This window comes from Eleutherodactylus coqui, chromosome 12 (genome assembly GCF_035609145.1).
Source record: "Eleutherodactylus coqui strain aEleCoq1 chromosome 12, aEleCoq1.hap1, whole genome shotgun sequence".
Lineage (NCBI taxonomy): Eukaryota > Metazoa > Chordata > Amphibia > Anura > Eleutherodactylidae > Eleutherodactylus > Eleutherodactylus coqui.
Window position 1 is genome coordinate 55,753,218 of NC_089848.1, and position 19,979 is coordinate 55,773,196.

At 40.7% G+C, this 19,979-nt stretch overlaps 1 protein-coding gene across 7 annotated transcripts in view; it reads left to right on the plus strand.

Annotated features, from left to right (window-relative positions):
- The window catches only part of SATB1 (SATB homeobox 1), a 157,073-nt gene that overhangs the window by 101,397 nt on the left and 35,697 nt on the right, over positions 1–19,979 (plus strand). For 6 of the 7 annotated variants that reach the window (XM_066585450.1, XM_066585455.1, XM_066585453.1 and 3 more), the window contains one exon: positions 13,221–13,433. The exons of the other annotated variant lie outside the window; for it this stretch is intronic. In XM_066585450.1, coding sequence (XP_066441547.1) covers positions 13,221–13,433 — 213 coding nt within the window. The remainder of the gene's footprint in view (positions 1–13,220; positions 13,434–19,979) is intronic. 7 annotated transcript variants of the gene reach the window in all.

Consider the following 19,979-nt stretch of genomic DNA (forward strand, 5'->3'; position numbering starts at 1 on the left):
CATCCTCCTTCCTGCACTCCTTGAAGTGAGGAAGAGGCTGAATAGATTCTGGTTCCACAAGCGCACTAACACTCCATTCACTTCCAGTGGGACTGCAGAGATCGCCTTGCCGCAAGCACTTGGGTGTTTCCATTAGCCCCACTGATATGAACGGAGAACCAACCGTGCATGTTCGGTTAGTGCTCTGTTCATTCTGATATCACTGCTGAAGTGAGAAGTGACCCCGCAGTTGAAGGCAGGAGGACACAGGAGCCCAATTCTTGAGATCAGTGGGGGTCTAAGCTGTGAGACTCCCACCGATCAACAAGTTATCCCTATATCCTGTGAATAGGGGATAATTTACAAACTTGGTACAACCCCTTTTAACGTTGGTACATTTTAGTTGGTGAACGGATGCCACTTTTAGCAGAAATGTGGATATATCAGTATATAACATTGCTCATGTGAGTAAGGGGGTATTCACACTACATTTGCAATGTATGTTTGGTGTACACACTGGGAAGGGTCCCATCTTATATGTCAAATGTATCCATAGGCCTCATTGACCTGACAGATGCCAAGTGTCCTTTAGGTTACTTTTGGGCTGTATACGGCCGCCTGCAGACGAGCGGAAATCCCGCCGCGGGATTTCCCGCGGGATTTCCGCCGCTGAAAGTTTGCATAGGAGTGCATTAAAATACGCACTCCTATGCAGACGGCCGCGGTTTGGCCGCGCGAAATCTCGCGCGGCAAACAAACCGCGGCATGTTCTAATTTTCTGCAGGGCACGCACTCACCCGGCCGCCAGCTCCGGTCTGCGCATGCGCCGGCTGCGCGGCAGCCGGCACATGAAAGAGCCGGGGCCGCCAGGCGCGGGTGAGTACGCGCTCGTCCCTGCAGGCGCTCGGTTCGGATCGCGCGGCGAGAATTCTCGCTGCCGGATCCGACCCGCTCGTCTGCAGGCGGCCTATATCAGTATACCATTTTTTGTTTTTGTACAAAATGTGATTGTTCTCAGTAAGAGAAACCAAGTAATCTTGTTGATATGATGCCTTTTAATGGCTAACAAAAATACATGATGTTATAGCGAGCTTTCGAACCTCTCAGGGTCCTTCCTCAGAGTAGATCTGAAGAAACATGCATTTATACACACATATGTTCCTGTACAGAATAGTGTACCTGCTGTGTCACTCTAGACAAAGGCATCTTCAGGGGTAAATAGTATACCACGAGAGATAGAAAGTATCAACTATTGGCCATGGTGATAGTATACCATGTTAGAAAAAACCTAAGAACGACTTATGCCACTATGTGTAATGTGTTACAGTGGCCTACAGTACTTTGGAGATATGCGACCGATCAGGAAATCCTCCTGATTTATATCTGCGATGTACATTGCAAACCGAGTATAAATAGACTGTCATACTGGTATGTAGAGCGAATGAGAAAATACGTTTAAGGAGGCCTTGTATGCAAAGCTGAACAAACGCCAGCAGCCGGGTAGCCTACACCTAGAAATCTATGGCCTGTGCCTTAGGGTGGGTTACGTGGGCCAACTATCATTCATATATTTGCTGGTAATAGTAGCTGCAGTTAGTTGTTAGCATAGCAAGGACTGTTGTTTGTGTGCTTTTACGCAGAGCGATTGTTATTTATTTTCGCGGTCACTGAAGCGCACGCCTCCCCGCAAAGTGTATTGGCTACTTGTTGAAAGGCATACGGTTGCCTGTTTACACCAAACAATAATTAATCCACTGGCCACTATTTTTGGTTGAGCTGAAACAAAAGGACTAGTGACCAAGTTCTCACTCCTCACCCTGTTGGCGGCCGTGTTTACGCGAACAGCTATCGCTTACATTTGTTTCAGCGATTGCTCAGATGATAGTGCTGTGAAAAGAAAGCAAAACTTTTTAGGTTACTTTAAAGGCCTGGACTGATCTGACTGCTGCTAAAACCATCAGTAATGTGTTTACCTCGCCTAAAAAAAAAAGCATAAAACACCTTTTAAATTATGGGAAATCCATGTTTTTCAGACATTATGGAGTAGGAGGTGTGCTAAGAGTTTGGAAGAACCATATTGTTACATATTTATAAGTATATATTCATCATATGTGGAAGATTACCTGCACACCTCTAAATAGTTTATGTAGATAGCATACATTTTTGTTCTTGTGTTGTGTTTATTGTACTTTTTGCTTTTTGGGAGGTTTTTTTAAAAATAAAGTCTTCAGACCTTGTAAAGACTTCCGCAAATGAACGATAATCGTTCAGTGTTAACATGGCCAACGATTGAATGATAATTAGTTTGCTGACTATTCATGATTCATTTCATGCAAGCATAAAATCACCATTGACTCGTTTGCCAATCGTTCGCCTTAAATACGAATCGTTCCGTCGTTCTCATTCACAGTATGGTGCTTGGTTCAATCACTGCCATTCATCAAGCGCTGGCTGTGATTGGCTAAGCGTCAGCCAATCCCAGCCAGTGCTTCCTGGAGGTGGGAATTTTTGAATCCCCGGTCAGAAGAGGAGAAGATCACTTTGTAGCACTACAAAGTCGCGGTATCACCACGATAAGTCACGGCGATGTCGCACGGACAGCGATGCGATATCATTACTATTTCATTGCAGCGATGCTGTGTCGCCCATGTGAACGAGGCCTTATGCAAAACAGCTGTATTGTTCGCCAAACGATAGCAGCAGTGTCCTGCTCCGCCTGCATAGCTCTTTAGTAGCTACTTAGCTACTATAGACTATGCAAAGATGATCGCTCAAAACTGTCACTCAAACTGTCGTTTGAGTGATCATCCGTCAGTGTCAATGGGGTCGTTCCCATTCACTGGCGCAGTCCCCTGAGAGACTAACGATCGTGTAAACGAGCGAATGATGAAAAAGTGCATACGATTATCTGTCTGTGTAAACTGACTGCATTTTAAAGCAAACGACTCTGTTATCGGTCACTCGTTCAAACGATTTCTGTAAAAGGACCCGAACAGACACTGATCTTAGAGGTCCAGCAGGTAGAACGTAATCGTGGTCTGCAGCACATGTAGATATTTGGTGTAAATTCCCCAGTAAAGTATATATAGTTGATCATTTCTTTCTTTTCTAAAAACTAAAAATGTTGGTGTTGCTTCAGCCAAGTCCATTCTCCGAATCCATCCCGCGAATACACCGGAGTCTGGCGAGACGTGAGGACTTGTGTCTGCAGCATGAATGGAACATTGTGGTAACAGGTGGACTTCCTTCCATGACTATAAAAATATGTTGTTTCTGCATAGTCATAAAGTCAAAATTAGATTATTTTGCTAGTCAGGGAATAGCCAGTGACCACAGTGTTCCCTCCATGTCATGGGCAGGCTTAAAGGGAATGTATCATCGCAAAGTCACCTACTGTTTAAATCAAGTTTTACGTTTTTTAAATTTATTTTTTTTTTTTTGCTAATTTTCCATTTTTTATATGTATATTATGAGAGAAACAATCCTTTTGGTTTTCACACTAAGACTAATAATAGTCTGACACTGATCACTTTCAAGTAGTTCGCTCATTATTATGGTATGTTCACACATATAAAAAGTTTTACGCTGCGGATTTGTCGCAGGTTTTGCTGTGAATCTGCTGGGCATGAAATCTGTAGTGAAAATACGAAGCATGAATTGACCTGCTGCAGATTTAAAATCCACACCACATATGGATTTTCACAGTTTATGGACAACACTTGTTAATATCCCATCTACTCTGCTGCTACTGTAATAGGCTGAAGATTTTAACAAATCCAGATTAAACATTCCCAGCATTTCTGCCCCGTGTGAACATACTCTTAAATGAAAGGTAAAACCTCCAAATAGATAACATAGGATGACACATTTCACAATAGGTGATGATCACAGCTCACCTCCTCCCCTTCTCTGCACAGGTCACAAAGCATGCCTAAAATACTCTCCATGAAAGTCCATGAACATCTTCGACCACATGTACTGTATGGTCCATGTGGCTGTTGGAAAACATCTCTGAATGTTTTTAGCAGCTCTGGTAAGATGTCAGCCCCCATAATCATGTACAGAAAATTAAAAATCGAAAAACAGTAAACCGGACTAAAATATTTTATGTATCAGTAGGTTAATGTAAAGTGAGTGCAAACACAGAGTCATGACTGACTCCTAGGGGGATGTCACATCGTGACTATTTTTGCTGGGTGGTTTGCCATTGCCTTCCCCAGTCATCTTTTACCCCCCAGCAAACTGGGTAACTATATCTATTAGCGTCTCATATTCCACTAAGTAAATAAAAATGGAAAGAATGGTGGGTGTGTACTCACCTGGTGCTCAGTGGAATGTCCACGAAAACCTATCAACCACCTTTGGTTCTCAATCCAGCCTCCTGGAGAGTCGTCATAGGGATGCAGCCCCAGCCTGGGCTGTAAGGTTCAGGTATATGCACGATTACTGAAGAAAAAATCCCCTAGGTACTCATTTTACCGACCTCGGAAAGATGAAAGGCTGAGTCAACTTTGAGCCAGCTACCTGAACCAAGCGGGGATTGAACCCGCAACCTTCAGGTCGTGAGCGAGAGCTTAAGGATGCGTTTCTGCTGCCTTAACCACAGTTTTAATCTGTACCTAGTTTTAATTATGGATGGCACACTGTGTGTGACACTTGCATGCAAATAATCCCCCATACCTTAGCTATCTAGTCTGATATGGGTGGTGGAACGATTGATATCCATATCAACTGAGTTTGAAGATATGCTGTATAAAATGCCCATGATTAAGTTCTAGGTACTACTTGATGCTACCCTAACATAAGTAAAAGTTTTTATAATTCGGTGTACTTAAATATATTTGAGGCGGTGGTGAGTCAGACACATTTTAGGGCAGTAAATCTGCTGCAATGGTTTTTCGGCGTATTGTTATACCTTGTTGGGTTAATGTCTAATTACCAGCTAGGACCTATTATATGCTACACAATTTGTTTTATATCTAAGATGGGGAGGTCTACTGAAAGTTTACACTTTTGTAAAATATAACTACTGATGTTTGTTGAAATCAGGGCTGTGAAGTCTGAGTTAGGCCTCATGTCCACGGGGAAAATCAGGCCCGCTACGGATTCTACATGGAGAATCCGTAGCGGATCCCTCCTGCCCCGCGGAAATGAGGCATTAAAATAAGAATAAACTCACCTGCTGCGGGCCGTGCGTGTCTTCCCTTCTTCGCGGCCGGATCTTCTTTCTTCGGCCCGGTGCATGCGCCTGGCACATCCGCCGGGCCGAAGAAAGAAGATCCTGCCGCGAAAGAAGGAAGATCTGCATCGCCCGGAGCAGGTGAGTTTAATTCAGGTGCGGGTCTCCTGCGGATCCGGACGACTTCCATAGGTTTCAATAGAAGCCTGCGGGAGCCATCCCCGCGGGCGACCCGCACCTAAATGGAGTATGTCCATTTTTTTTCATGCTCCAGAAATTTTTTAATTCACTTTTATTGACCATCCGCGGGTATTTATCTACTCACGGGTGGTCAATGCATCCCTATGGGACGCGGATCTGCGTGCAGGTGATCCGCTACGGACTTTAATTGTTCTTTTCCCCGTGGCCTCATGTCCACGGGGAAAATAAGAATTAAAATCTGCAGCGTTTTTCCCGCACGAGGATCCGCGCCCCATAGGAATGCATTGACCACCCGTGGGTAGACAAATACCCGCGGATGGTCAATAAAAGTGAATTAAAAAATTTCTGGAGCATGAAAAAAATAGACATGCTCCATTTAGGTGCGGATCACGCGTGCGGGAGCTCATAGAGCACATAGCTCAATTGATCTCCTGCATGAAAAATAAAAGACAATTACAGTGCATCCGCAGCCTAAATCCGCGTTACAAATCTGCAGCGGATCTGATTTTCCCCGTGGACATGAGGCCTTAGAGTCGTAAAAAATTGATATATTTAATTTGATGCAGAATTTGTTGCAGATGTCCTTTCATAGGAATTTAGGAAAGGTTTATAATGTCCTATAAATATATGTTCCATTCATCTAAGCCCCTATTTACCAAAAACATTAATAACTAGGATGTGGAAACATCAATATAACATTGTATTCCAATAAATCTATTTCATGTTCTATCTAAATAGCTGGATTATTTTATCATAATGGTGATGAAAAGCCGGATGTTACCATTTCAATACCGTAAGTTTATCACTTAAAAAACATGAGTCATATATGAAGGAGGCGGAGTCTGGGAAAATTGAGGAGTCGGAAGTTTGGTTTACCGACTCCACAGCCCTGGTTGACCTCATAGGAGATGACATATCGTTCTGGTCAGCTTGCCGTAGTTTATTGCACTTATTATATATTACTCTGATATCTATCACAGTCCTTTCTTCTTGTTTACCGGTGTTCTAACCATGAAGTTTCATGCAAGTCCATTTTCTTCTCCTTTTAAGCTTATAGTAAGTACCCTATTCATGTGAAAGTTAAGTGCATGTATCCAGTGCATTCCTAGTGGTCCCTAAGGAGAGTTTGGAGAACTATTATGTCACACTACCGATGAAAATCTAAATATTTTTATTGAATGGTTTAGTTTGTATGGAAATGATAGAAAACACAAAACAAAATATTGCAGCTGCCAATAGATTGTACGCTTGCCCCCCTTTATTTATTTCTGTTACACAGTTTCCTTTAAAGGGAACCTACGTTATGCGACTCGAAGGTAAGGGAACAGGTAGTCAAGGAGCTTCTTTTTCTACTCAACGGGTTCTCTGTTCTAGCGCTGTACCCCGAGAAATTGGTGCGCGCATTCATCCTACTGATGAGCCTTTACGGGGCTTGTGAGCTTATGTATTTTGGCCGAAATATCAACTAATACCTCGCATTTATCGAGAACTGTTTATACATATTTTTTACTTGCAGTGCAGCTTAGAACGCTGAAAGAACCCGGGATGCCAGTGCTAATGCCAGTGTGCGCCATCTATATGCAGCGCAGCCCGCTGGTTAGAAATATGGCATCACTAATAGGTTGTGAACTGTGTATTGTGCACTACATGTACTGTGTGGCCTGATACCTTCTATCTATATAGTTTTTTACACATTTTCTTACTTGTATGCAAGTATGTTGCTGGGCAGCCTCTCCCTCCATATAGGGAGGATGTAGGAGTAGCTGTAATCAGTAACTTGCGCCTGTGCTGCTTCTGATAGCAGTTTAGCTGTCTGCATCCTGAGGGATATGGTGCATTATCTGCACCCCCTATGTGATATAATAGTAAGTAGTTGGCCATTTTGTTTGTGTGTTTTTTGTCTTCTTATGTCCACTTTTAAGCTTTGCTGTACAGGTTTGGACAGAATGAGCAGAGTTAGCGCATTGCCATTAACAGGTCAGACAGAGAGTGTTTTGTACTTCTGGAAGCTCAGCTAAGGCAGTATAGCAACACCATGCATAGAGATAAGCTTCTGTTTGCATCTTCCCTGTCAATACCAGATATTGAGGCTGCTTTTAGATGAACATATATTGGCTCTATATTTGGTGCACGTTTTGCAGACCGTAATACGGAGCTAACGTGAATCTATGTATCTATGCACATGGCCATATTATTCATGACCATTTTTTAAGAAGCTACATGACCTATTTCTCCCATATTTGCCTCTGTATTGCTATTATATTAGGTAAATATGGATCAGTATATGCCCAGTAGAAAATAAAATATGCGGTGGCAAAAACACGTTTTCTGTAACACGTTTGTAACATGCACCCGTAATATGGAAATGTTACAATATGCTCATCTGAAACCGGCCTTAGAGGAATTTTTAGACTCTCCATTTCATTTTGGAGACTGTGATAGTCTTTTCTCTGTGCAATTAGCCCCATTCATTGCAGCTGAAGCACACACCTGCTGCATCACCCATAAAGACAATGTAAGAAATATGTCTCTAACATGGCCATCCCGAGGGATGTTTTTAAGACAGACCACTATGCTGCGTTCTTGTTTTTCTACAGACTTAAAGGGGATGTCCAAATTTCATTTTTTTTGTTGACCACCGGAACATGTTGTCAGGGACAGTAAAGTAGAAGCAGACCAAGAGGATGACACTGGCAGCTCTGAAAATTCATTGTATTCATGCTTTTTGAAAAGAGGGGCATTGGGGCATAAATGTTATCTTAGGAATACCCCTTTAATTCTGGCTTAATGAGACTAAAATCAAATGCAATGGACATTCTTTTAAATGTGTTCAGAGCTTTTTATCAGTAACTGTACATATGTGCTTAGATGGTTGAGATCTGGACAGTTCACGGAGCTGCGAAGGTCTTCCGAATTTGCAATATGTTGGAAAGTCTTCTACTATGCTCCTAGAAATCGGTGGAATGGGACCTCCTCTGAGCTAACAGTCTGAGCGGGAAAATGACTGTAGGTTCAATTTAAGCATTTTCTCATACTTTACCCTCTTAAGGACATAGCCTAGTTTGGTTCTTAAGGGTGCATTAATTTTGGGGAATTTTCACCTTAACTTTTCAATAGCCGTAGTTTTTGCATTCTCTTGTCGACATATGAAGGCCTGTTTGTTGTCCGGCGACTTGTAGTTTTCATCGGTACTATTTTAGGGGAACATATATTGTCTAACGTTTTTGATTAACTTTTATTTTTTGGGGAGACGGTGAAAAAATAGTTCAGCTCTGCCATTGTGTTTTTTGTTGTTTTTTTTATTGGCATTAACCATGGAGTATAAATACATAAAGTAGATTTTTTTTTCTGACGGGTTGGTACGATTATATATTTTTTTTAGGTTTTCTCCTTTTGCGCAAAAAAGCTTTTGGTTAAAAAATATTGTTTTTTTTGGCATCACTGCATTCAAAGACCCGTGACATTTTTATTTTTCTATCAACATAGCTGTGTGAGGGCTTGTGACTGTGGTTTATATTGGCACCATTTTGGAGTGCATATGACTTTTTTAATTCACTTTTGTTACATTTTTAGACAGCAAGATGAATGAAAACTGCATTTTGGCACAGTTTTTTTTTACCTTTTTTTCAGTATTTGCACTCTGGTATAATAAAGGCAATTGAATTTATTCTATAGGTTTTTACAGATGCGGCGGTATCAAACACTTTTTTTTATCCTTTTTGAAAAAATAACTTTCCCCGTTATTTCCATATTTTTTACACCTCTTTTATATCCTCTAGGGACTTAAGCCCGCATTACTATGATCGCTTAATACTTCTGTACTGCAGTATTTTATCTCTTTACTATGACAATACCAGCCATGACAGACCCTTAGGCCGCTGTTAAGGCCTCCGAATACCATAGCACCCCATCGGCTGTCTGTGATTGGATGGTGAAATGCCAATGACGTTATTCACTTCCTCTGTTAACAGCCTACATGCCACAATCAGCCCAGCATGTAAGGGGTTAGTAGCGGGGATCGGAGTGACTTCCGATCCCATCAATTTCAGCTGGACCCCAGCTGTCCTGTACAGCCGGCTCTTGCTGCAGATGGCTCCTGGGTCTACACCATCTTATTTTCCTGTGCTTTTCTAAAAAGAAGAAGCCTGTAATATTCAGACCTAATATAGCTAATAAAGTAGGCTGGGAAGAAAACGGCACACTTCCCTTTTACAGTTGCTATTTCTAGTATTACTTCTAATTTTTTTTTTTTTTTTTAGAGATGACATGTCTAGTTTATATACCAGTGCCATCGACCCAAGTTTGACATGTTTCACTCAAGGGTGGCGCTCACAATGTCTTTTTAGATATCGGAGTCCTTTGCGCTTGTCATTTTCTTTCAAATATATGCAGTTTCTAGGAATTAGCATTATCTTGGGATTGTCCCTTGTGAATTAGAGATTGGAAGCTACATGGCAAAATGACTTTTAATGATGCATGAATCTTGTTAAACTCGTTAAAGGAAACTTGTCAACAGTTTTTTCTTTAACCTGTGCTATTTGTAGTCGGGTATTTCTAGAGAGTTTACCAGACTCTATAGTGGAATGACACACGCTGAAAGTCGAAATGTGATTGTTCCCAGCCAGAGAAACCAAGTAATCTTGTAGATATGATACCTTTTAATGGCTAACAAAAAGATATGATATTATAGCGAGCTTGCGAACCTCTCAGGGGCCTTCCTCAGGCATAATGAAATAAATCCGAAGAGGCATGCATATATACACACACATATATACACACATACTTAAAGTCTGCACACCCATAGTCTGCCCAAGACGTACCATTCATTTCCTACCGTATTTTGTGGCATGGGACAGGTTTTCATCGCGGAAATGAGGAAGTGTTTTGCTTCCACCCGCCTTTCCTTCGACTGTCATATGCATTTTCTTATTAAAAACACAGTTTCTTACTCTTTTGCAGTAGGGCCATTTTTTTTCCTCCTTCCTCCGAGGTCAATAAATATCTGTATGTTTTTGTTCTTTCACGCTGTTTCGTTAGATGAGCTCTTGTAATAAAGGGACTGCTGTATCGGAGAGCTTCACAAGTGTAATACAAAAAAGAAACCATTTCATTATTACTTTTCCGCACCCTTAAGAATTCCAGTTGCTGGATTCATTGCTATAATACAGATGGGGATGAACAACAGGGACAATTAAAGCAGATGAGAACTATAAGAGAAAAAAAAACTATATACACTCTTTTTCAGAGGAAATTAGCTATTTAGACTGCATTGAAACATAGATTGTTAAATTAGTAAAATTGGCATATTGTATTGTGAACTTCAACTACTTTTTAACGATAAAAACGCAAAAATGAGCCTACGACTTAGATGGTACATAATTGCTATTGGGAGAGTTTGATTGGGGGGGGGTGGGGGGGACAAATTGAGCATGTGGTCTGTTAAGTTTTATTCTGGTTTTTACTTTTGTAATTTTTTTTTTGCTTGCTTTTGTTAAAAAAATAAAAAAGTCCTAAAATGAGTCCTTGGACTCACGGCGGATAATGGACAATCCTGTAGTTTTTACAAGGAGTTTAAGTTTGTGTAAATTACACGGTAAAATGAGATCTGCTGCTTAAGTGTAACTACATAATTGCTACTGTGCTCCGTGTAATTCTTTGTAGTATAATTTAGGAATGAACCAACCGTCTCTATCATTATTGAATAAAAGGTAAGAAAAAGGTACTATTACACTGTCACCACCGCGCTCCTTCTACTAGACAACTATGTATGCTTCATACTTGGCAAGGGCCCAATCTGTTAGGTGGAGCTTTGGATTAATCCTCCACCTGGACCAAGACTCTACATTTACGAGTCTCTACAAAGACATTCTAGATAGTGTTGCTTTCTTTGGGTGAAGGAGTTTTTGTTTTTCTTAGGTGCTCTGATGTTGCTTGAGACTGATCAATTCAGCTTCAATCAATGATTATGTATAAAGGCGAGACAATCTGGAAGCCAGACAGGCGACTGCTTCATCCTCCATTTCTAAAGTACTCTGAAATTAACTTTGAAGGTGTTGACTGTGTTGTACACTAGATTACGGGGAAATACCATACTTAACCCTTGACTGTAAGGTTGAGTAGGACTATTTTCCGTGTCAGTGTGCTATGTATTGTGCCGATTCTAGTGCAGCCTATTGCCAGTAAAGTTTGAGCTTTCTAGATTAGCCAAGTTGGGTGCTATAACGTAGGACTTCACACTCAAATCAGAGTAGCCTTAAGGATATGATCATGCACTGTGTTGCAGTGCCAGTGCCCCCTATAGAGAAGTGGCTTGTAGCTCCCTAGGTTACCCATAGTACAGGGTGAGAACACAGGGGCTAATACATGGTTTAAATGCAAAAAAATGTGAATTGATCTATAAAAGTAGCAATAATTTGGTTGTTGTCAACATTTTACCCGATACTGTAGTAATGTCTGTGACTATCTGATAGGTTTATTTAATTAGGTGATTGACTAATTGTACTTATATGTCGCTTCGTTGACATACTGGTATGCTTCATTGTTTCAACACTCAAGTAAGTCGACTTGAGGAGGAGGAGAATACAAGTTGCACTGGACTGAGTCCCATGTCAATACACGATGCCAGACAGAGAGCCTCAAGTCTATGTTATGGACTTTATTAGGCAACATGTTTCAATGCCGTATTGGCATCTTCATCTGGGCAGATGAAGATGCCAATATAGCATCGAAATGCACTGACTAATAAAGTCCATAAGATAGACTTGAGACTCTCTGTCCAGCACCATGTGTTCCCCTTCCTTAAGCCGACTTTGTTATTCACGGAGGCTCTGCTTTGCCGTTTCGGGAAGGCTGTTGTTGATTTGGCAGGCTTCTTAAGGTGTTGTGCCTCAACACAACACCATCCGGTATTTATATTCCTTCTCCTCCAGAGTTCTTTGTGGACCCTTGGGGTTCTTCACCATGAAGCCACCGTGTTCTTTTTTTTTATCACAGTTTCATGCTCAAATAAGGGATCTTTGTTTTTTCACTACATCCCCGGGTTCCTTCTTGGGATTATGGCTGAATCCCTGAAAACAGGATTCAGATGGAAGCCCAGCACAGAACCATAAGCTTCCATTGCTTACGGAAAATTGCTTAATTTGTCTTTTTCTGCTAGTACAGTTCTGTGTTTATATTGGCTTGCCATGGGCAAGAGTGTTCAGTCGTCTTGTCGCCTGTGTTACCTAACTTTACATTGAATTGGTACGTAAATTTATTTATGGCATTGCAGTAGCCCCTTTGTCTTCTATTGAGTGATATAATGGGTTTTATTATATTGAACGCCCGATATAATGAAATTATAAAGTGACCTACAACAGTCGTATGTGTATGTAGAAACTCTAATAGGAAGTACAGCTTTATGTTCTTTGCCGTTGTTAGCAATGTGTTTCCTATCAGAATAGAGATAAGTGCAAGATTGATAAAGAGTCTCTGAAACACAACTGACTGCTTTCGCAGACTATAAATGAGATGCACAGTTCAGCCGCCTTCTGTTTTCGCAGTTCTTAATAAATTACATGCCCAATTAATTGCCATGACCCCATCAATAATTGTTGGGAGGTTATCTGTTCTGTGATGATAAAACTGAAGGTTGTGAGTTACTGTGTGTATTTATCTTAACCACTGTAGTTAATGGCTTTTGGTATAAGACAAGGTTTCTCCATTTCTCCCATTTATTTTAGTTTTTTTTCCCCCCTCATTTTCAGTATTTTATCCCTTTGCTTTTTCTATTAGCATTTGTCCTCTATTCTTGGCAGAAGAACATAGATGCAATGGCGTCTAATTTTTTTTACAACTAATATGTTGTAATCCCTTAATTTAGGGCTTGCTCTCGGAAATTTTACGAAAGGAAGAAGATCCCAAGACAGCATCTCAGTCATTACTGGTAAATCTACGGGCAATGCAGAATTTCTTACAGCTACCTGAAGCTGAGAGAGACAGAATTTACCAGGATGAAAGGGAAAGAAGTCTCAATGCAGCATCTACCATGGGTCCAGCACCTCTGATCAGCACACCACCAGCCCGTCCTCCACAGGTAAAGGATGCAGTAGCTGAACCACAACTCTGTCATAACCTATCAAAAGTTTCCTTCAATTTTTAATATAAAGGCTATTATAGGTTATAATCCAATATTAAAGTGGTTTTCCCGTGACTTAAATGGGTATTCCCATCTCGGCTTTTCATAGCCGGGATGGAAAACTGCTGCTATAGTTAGCAGCTACCCGGTTGGAGCCTACGGAAGTGCTTCAGCTCAGTGCTGTTTCCATAGTTCTCATTGAGGACTATGGAAGTAGTGTAGCAAAGCGTACTATGCTGGTTCCGTAGCCCTTATCCACTTCAATGAGAGCTGTGGTAACTGTGAAGCACTCAACTGTTTATTGAGATGGTCGGAAACAATGGGGCGGATTTTCCCATCTTGGCCATGAAAAGCCGAGTTAAGAATACCTCTATACAATTGCTTCACAACCACTCTGTCCTTCCTAGTCGTTGCTGACCGGAACCTGTGACTGATGCAGCCGCTTACTGGTTACAGCAGTGACCTTTCGTAACCAGTGATTGGCTGCATGAGTCACATGTCCTGGTCAACAGCAACCGGGAAGTAGAGTGGCTATGAAGCAATGTTAAGTGGTGGGAAAACCCTTTTAAAGACTAGTACTGTAATGGCAGATGAACTATGAAAACTTTTGTCTTCCGATTGATGAGCTTTTTAATATTCACCTGTCCTCATCAATAAGTTCTATGATGCGACAGATATTCCAGTTGCCCTTATTCTTATTAAGAGCTGCTTGTCGATTATGGAAAAAATTCTATACGGTGCCGCTATATCTGCTCCTAACCTCCCCGATCAGTTGCATCCTGACAGAAAACTCCACTTCCTGCCTAAAATAATGCTGCCTGTTAATATGTAGTAGTCCTGTTTTAAGGCTTTTTTTGATGGAACGAGTATCGTTGAAAAAAACGTTCAAACTAGTGAAATTAATGATAATCATTCACTTTTCATTCATTTTCTGCAGGCAAAAAAAAATCACCATTGGCTCGTTCACTTATCGTTCAGTCTTTCTCAGTTACTTATACAGCGAGTGTGAACGACCGAACGATTCTTCGTTTGAATGAGCCAGCGGTGTATCCGCCTGTATGAACCGGCTGCACGAGCTAACGATGACATCATTCGCCTATTGAGGTGATAATCGTTTGGTGTAAACGGACCTTTTGAGTCTGGTGAAATAGTTATTGGTTGGTCTTAGACGTTTACCAGTAGGTAGTTTTTCTTGAAGCTAGTTATGTTTTCGTTGCATGGATGTTGTTCATTCAATGAGTTTTCCATCGGAGAATTATAGACTCCAGCGGGTCCAGAGTTTAAGTATTGGTTAACCTTTGAACCGATATAATTTGCATAGAGTTCATAACCTTGTAGATATATTTCTTTAGTTGGCTTGTAGAGATCCTGAATTACAAGATCTTGTAAACACAATCTCATTTTTCTTTTGCATCCCTGCTTTTTATGTGTTTTTACTTTTTCATCAACAAATTTTTTTACAAGGGCTTCTTCATTTCTGTGGAACAAGTTGACATTTTTTTTTAATGATTTCATTTTGAGGTACCTTTTTTTTTTATTTTATATTTTTGGTGGGAGAAATGGAGAAAGAGACCAATTTCTGCAATTTTTGAATTCTAGTTTTTGGGTGTAACGTTTTTGTTGCATACTTGAAAATTAAAGTTTGCATTCTGTTGGATTTTGCATGTTTTTTATAGTTCTAATTCGTTGAAAATTTAGGAATTTTTTACATAAGCTTTCCCTTTTGCTGACAAGCTGCTCTATGATACGTTTATTGGTATTAATGCCTCAATTACAATGGACGACTTGTCGGGCAAACGATGCCCGGCTGCTCATCCAAGTAATGCTCGCTCCTGTGCTGTTACACTGGAGCGAGTATTGCTGGCATCACTCCAAGTGCTGCCGGCATGAAGGCGGAGCGGGACGGAGTGTGTTCTTCCCCCGCCTGCCTCCATTCACAGTAAGCTGTGTACACTGAATGGTGGTCGCTTAGTTTTCTACATGCAGAAACTATATGACTGAGCATTCTTCAGTCGCTGCATGCATTTACATGGGACGACTATCGTTCAAATTCCCACGGGAGCTTGAATGATTCTGAATGATCACCGTCCTGGGTAAATGGGCCATTAGGCATATCTCAAGAGGTCACTTAAGGTGAACATACATATTAATGCTGATTAAACCTGACGATTTCGGTAGGACTGGATGACTATCTAATGTGTATGCAGAAGTCTTGACTTATCTCTGATGGCAGATGTCAGAGGAAAGACGTATCGGGCTGTTAGATTTTAATGTCCTCAAAGGAGATATACGTCAACCCTCACTAGTCAGAACACAGACATACTCAACCGAGCTGCACATGCATGTCTATGGCGGTGTTAGGCGAGATGGCTGTCAGCTACCTGACACATTAGAGCGAACATTTGCTTGCTGATAGCGGACACGCTAATTTCGAGATTGAATTGAAACACAACCATTTCAACGTTGTCCCAGTTTTACCGGAACAGAACTGTGCAAATAGTGTGATTAGTAAACCTATGTAGTTGTATCTAAGTGAAGTACGAATGGCGCACCGGTGTATTACTCCTATCGGAACGACGGCGGGGTGGCTTTAACCGATAGAAGAAAGTCTTCGGCATCTAAATATCACTGCTCTTGTATCACATTGGAGACTTGTATCTTTAATTAAGTCAATCGGTAAACTCGCGGACTCGCCTCGCACTATTCACATTTACGTCCTAATGGTGTACGGCTCTTCCATTACGATTTACAGGGATACGTTTCGCCCTTTTAAAACAAGCATACCGATCGTGGAAAATATTACTTAGACGCTTATATCCAGGTTCAATGTACATAATAAAAAGCGATGAGTTCATCATACAGAAAAGCATCTTTTCTTGACATACGGCAGAGTTTACAGCTAATGATTACCAAATGTCTTCCAGGAGTAATAAATAATACGGCTTGGCGATGGTGGACAGGAGGAAGCTGCTACAGTTATGCACTAATGTATTACAAGAAAGAGAGCAAATTTCCTTATTGAAAGGGAACATGGTGTGCTAATGGCTTAGTCTACTATTAATGGACTTTAGCCTGAAGTCCAGCGAAGGATCCTTTTAGAGATAAGGGGATAAAACGGACTCCGAATCATAAAAAATGTGATTCCCAATAGAACTAGCGTGACTCAATAATTAGTGTTGCCTTAGGCTCGACTGAATCATAAGTGTGGTGCTTCTGTACGTCTCGGTGGCTTAGAGGATTACTAATATCATTTGAAATGTCTAATAATATTACCCATTCTTTGTGCAGTGTTATATTTGCTTTAGCAATGATTCCAAATGAGGCAAGATCTGTTTGGTTTAGACATTTGCTGTTGCATATGATAGCTGGGATTTCAGATGATAATCCATTTATCAAGCAATGAGTCAACTGTAAATTATGGATTTGTAGAAGCTAATGGAACTCAGCATAAGAGTTACATTTACAGTAAGGCTATAGAAGAGCAGCGGACATTGTGGATGCGGCGCTAGATGCAGTTTATCCATCGAAAACGGGTAGGGATCTCGTAAAAAAAAAAAGGCACAAAAATAAAAAGTGAATAAATGGTAAAAATATCTGAAGCCGGTTTCTGTAAACAGCCGCCGAAGAGCCTCGACAAATAACTAGCATGTCTTTTCTCTCTCTCTTTTGCATATTTTTGCTGCCAAGTGTCTTAAAGAACTACAAAAGATTCATCAATTGCTTTAAAATTATTCCATTCTTTTGATGTAAGTCCAACAACAGGTATCACAATCTGCATTGAGACTGATAATACAGAGAAATGTAGAAACGATTATTGATGCATTCATGCGCACCTTAACATACCAGGAAAGTAGATGGGGCTTAAAAAGTTTTACTTGCAAATGTTTTACGCAAATCCTTCTTGAGCTGGAGAAGGCTCTCGTCGCGACGTCGAATTATATTTTCACCTATCCTTTTCATTTGTAGGTTTTAGGCATTTTAGTTATTATTACGGGCTGCATTTTAGGATTTTGTATTTAAGGGATATTTAGAGGGTTTTTGTATTTTTTTTTAAACTGATATTTTTAACCCCTTGACAACTGCCCATATACCCTTTTACAGAGGTCTTTAAGAGGCTTTATTCTGATGCATGTACCTCTTTAAGGCGCTGTGTCGGGGGCCTTGGCATGGGAGACTCGTGCCAGGAGAGCGGGGACTTGGGCTGACAGCCTGGCGCCTTCTCTAGCAGTTGGGACCAGCAAAACCCTATACATACTGTGGTCAGTGTGACCGTGGCATGTAGAGGGCTGACAGGGAAAGCACTCACTCTGTCACCTTTTAGACCCCCGCAACGGGATCAGAGGTTCCCAGTGGGTTGCTATGGCATTGAAAGGCTTGAAGATGGATCTGCCAGCTATTAACATTATATCAATAGCTTTATAATGCACTATAATACTGAAGTAGTGTAGTGTTATATTTAACCAATCAAAGCCCCAATTTTCCCCTTTAGTATGTAGAAAATTCACACAAAAAAACACGAATTTGCTATCACCGGATTTGTAACGACACACATAAAAAAGTTAGTACATTATTTAACACCCACAGTGCAAGCTGTGAAGAAGAAAATGGCAAAATGAGCTAATTTTGCTCATCTCGCCTTACAAAGAACAGAATAGAAAGCTATCAAAAAGTTGGATGGATCAACAAATGATACCATTAAAAAGTACCACCCGGGACACAAAAAACCCCTCTCCCTGCACCATTAATAAAAAATGTGAAAAAGCTGCAAAAAATATATATTTATACTGTAGTGTGAACGCCGTTAAAAAAAAACAAAACAAAAAAAAAACAACCTGCCAGAGTTGCAGATTTTGGTAATCTTTCCCATAGGAAAAATGGAATAAAAAGTGATCAAAATGTTGTATCGTCCCAAAAGTGGGATAATGAGTACTAGTGCTCCTCCCACGAAAAACAAGTCCTCACAGAGCTCTGTCAATCGATACAAAGGCAGTATTTTTTTCTATTAAAGTATTTTTACTGTACAAATATAGCAAAAATGAAAACATTAAAAAGCTGTGTTAACCTGGTGTTAGTAGAATCACACTCACCCGAATAATAATGTTATCACGTTATTTATTCAGAATGCCGTAAAAATGCAATTCAAAAAACAGCGGTGGAATTTCTTTTTTTTTTTCAAACCCCCTAAAAAAATTAAAAATAAAATAAGTTATGCAATAAATTATAGGTTTTCAAAAATGATGCCACTAAAAAAAACAACTTGTCCTGCAAATAACAAGCCCTCATATGGCTTTGACTGCGGAACAAGTATGGCTCTAGAAATGCAACAATGAAAAAAATTGAAAAATTCTTTCTCAATAAGAAGCAAAGAGGCTTCTGTACGCAGCGCTGAAAACTGTTCTTCACACTAAATTAATTGATTCATAATGTTGTAGTCAATATCTGGTAGGTAGCCTAGAACTCTTGTATATGTGATCTACAGCAGAGATGTTATTTAAAGCTCAGGGGCCCCCAATCTGTTGTATGCCATTTTTAATTCAGATCTTATCTCATGTGGCAGTAGGACCTTTGGGCTTTCTCAGACTCCAGGGTCTAATAATGAGTGCTACTTCTAGATCCCTTATCTACATCCTTGATCTATAGTAGTGCTTTAGGAGCCTTATGCAAAGATTATCACCCGAATTTGGGTGATAATCTTCCGGCGTACATGCTGGCACTGAGCGAGAAACCGCTCACTTGTCGGTTTTGCTTGGTTTTTAGCAAAACTAAAAAGCCTCTTAAGGAGACTGATACTTATGGAATAAAAAAATAGTCACATTCATCATTAGATGCAATATTGGGTGGGGTCTTTTTATGTAATACGGTGCCATACTCAAGTACGGCATAGCAGCATGCGGAAGGCGAAAGGGTATGGAGGATCTTGGTCTCCAGGCTATGAAGCCTATGTGAACATAAAGCCTAAAGGTGGCCATACACCTTTAACATTTTGGTTGACAGCTATTCCTACTGAAATCAGGACCCCCAACCCTCCAACACGCACACAAAGACATTCTTGGCTCAACTGAGTGAGTGTGTATTCTTGGTGGGGAGAGCAGAGTAAGTACTGGGGTTCATCTCCTGTGAGAACCAAGGTATCAGGCATGATGAGATCCAGAAGGCCCAGTCCTTCTTACTTCCAGCATTAGTGGGAAGTCTGAACACCCCTGTACACATTAAATGCTTACACTGAAATCGGGTTCAGGCAGCATTCATTGGATAGCCTCATTTAGAATTATATACCTTTTATCTCTCTAAAGGCCCTTCTACATGGGCCGATGATTGTGAATGAATGTTTGACCATTGTTTGCTGACAATGATAACAATCTACGGGGGTAAGAATGATTGTTCTGAATCGGCCTGTGCGAAGGCCTTTAATCGAGGGCCAATTTTTGTTGATCAGAGCTAGTCTGTTGGCCAATATCAAGTTGCCTAAAAGGACCTTTACTAAGGGTACTTTTACACAGGGCT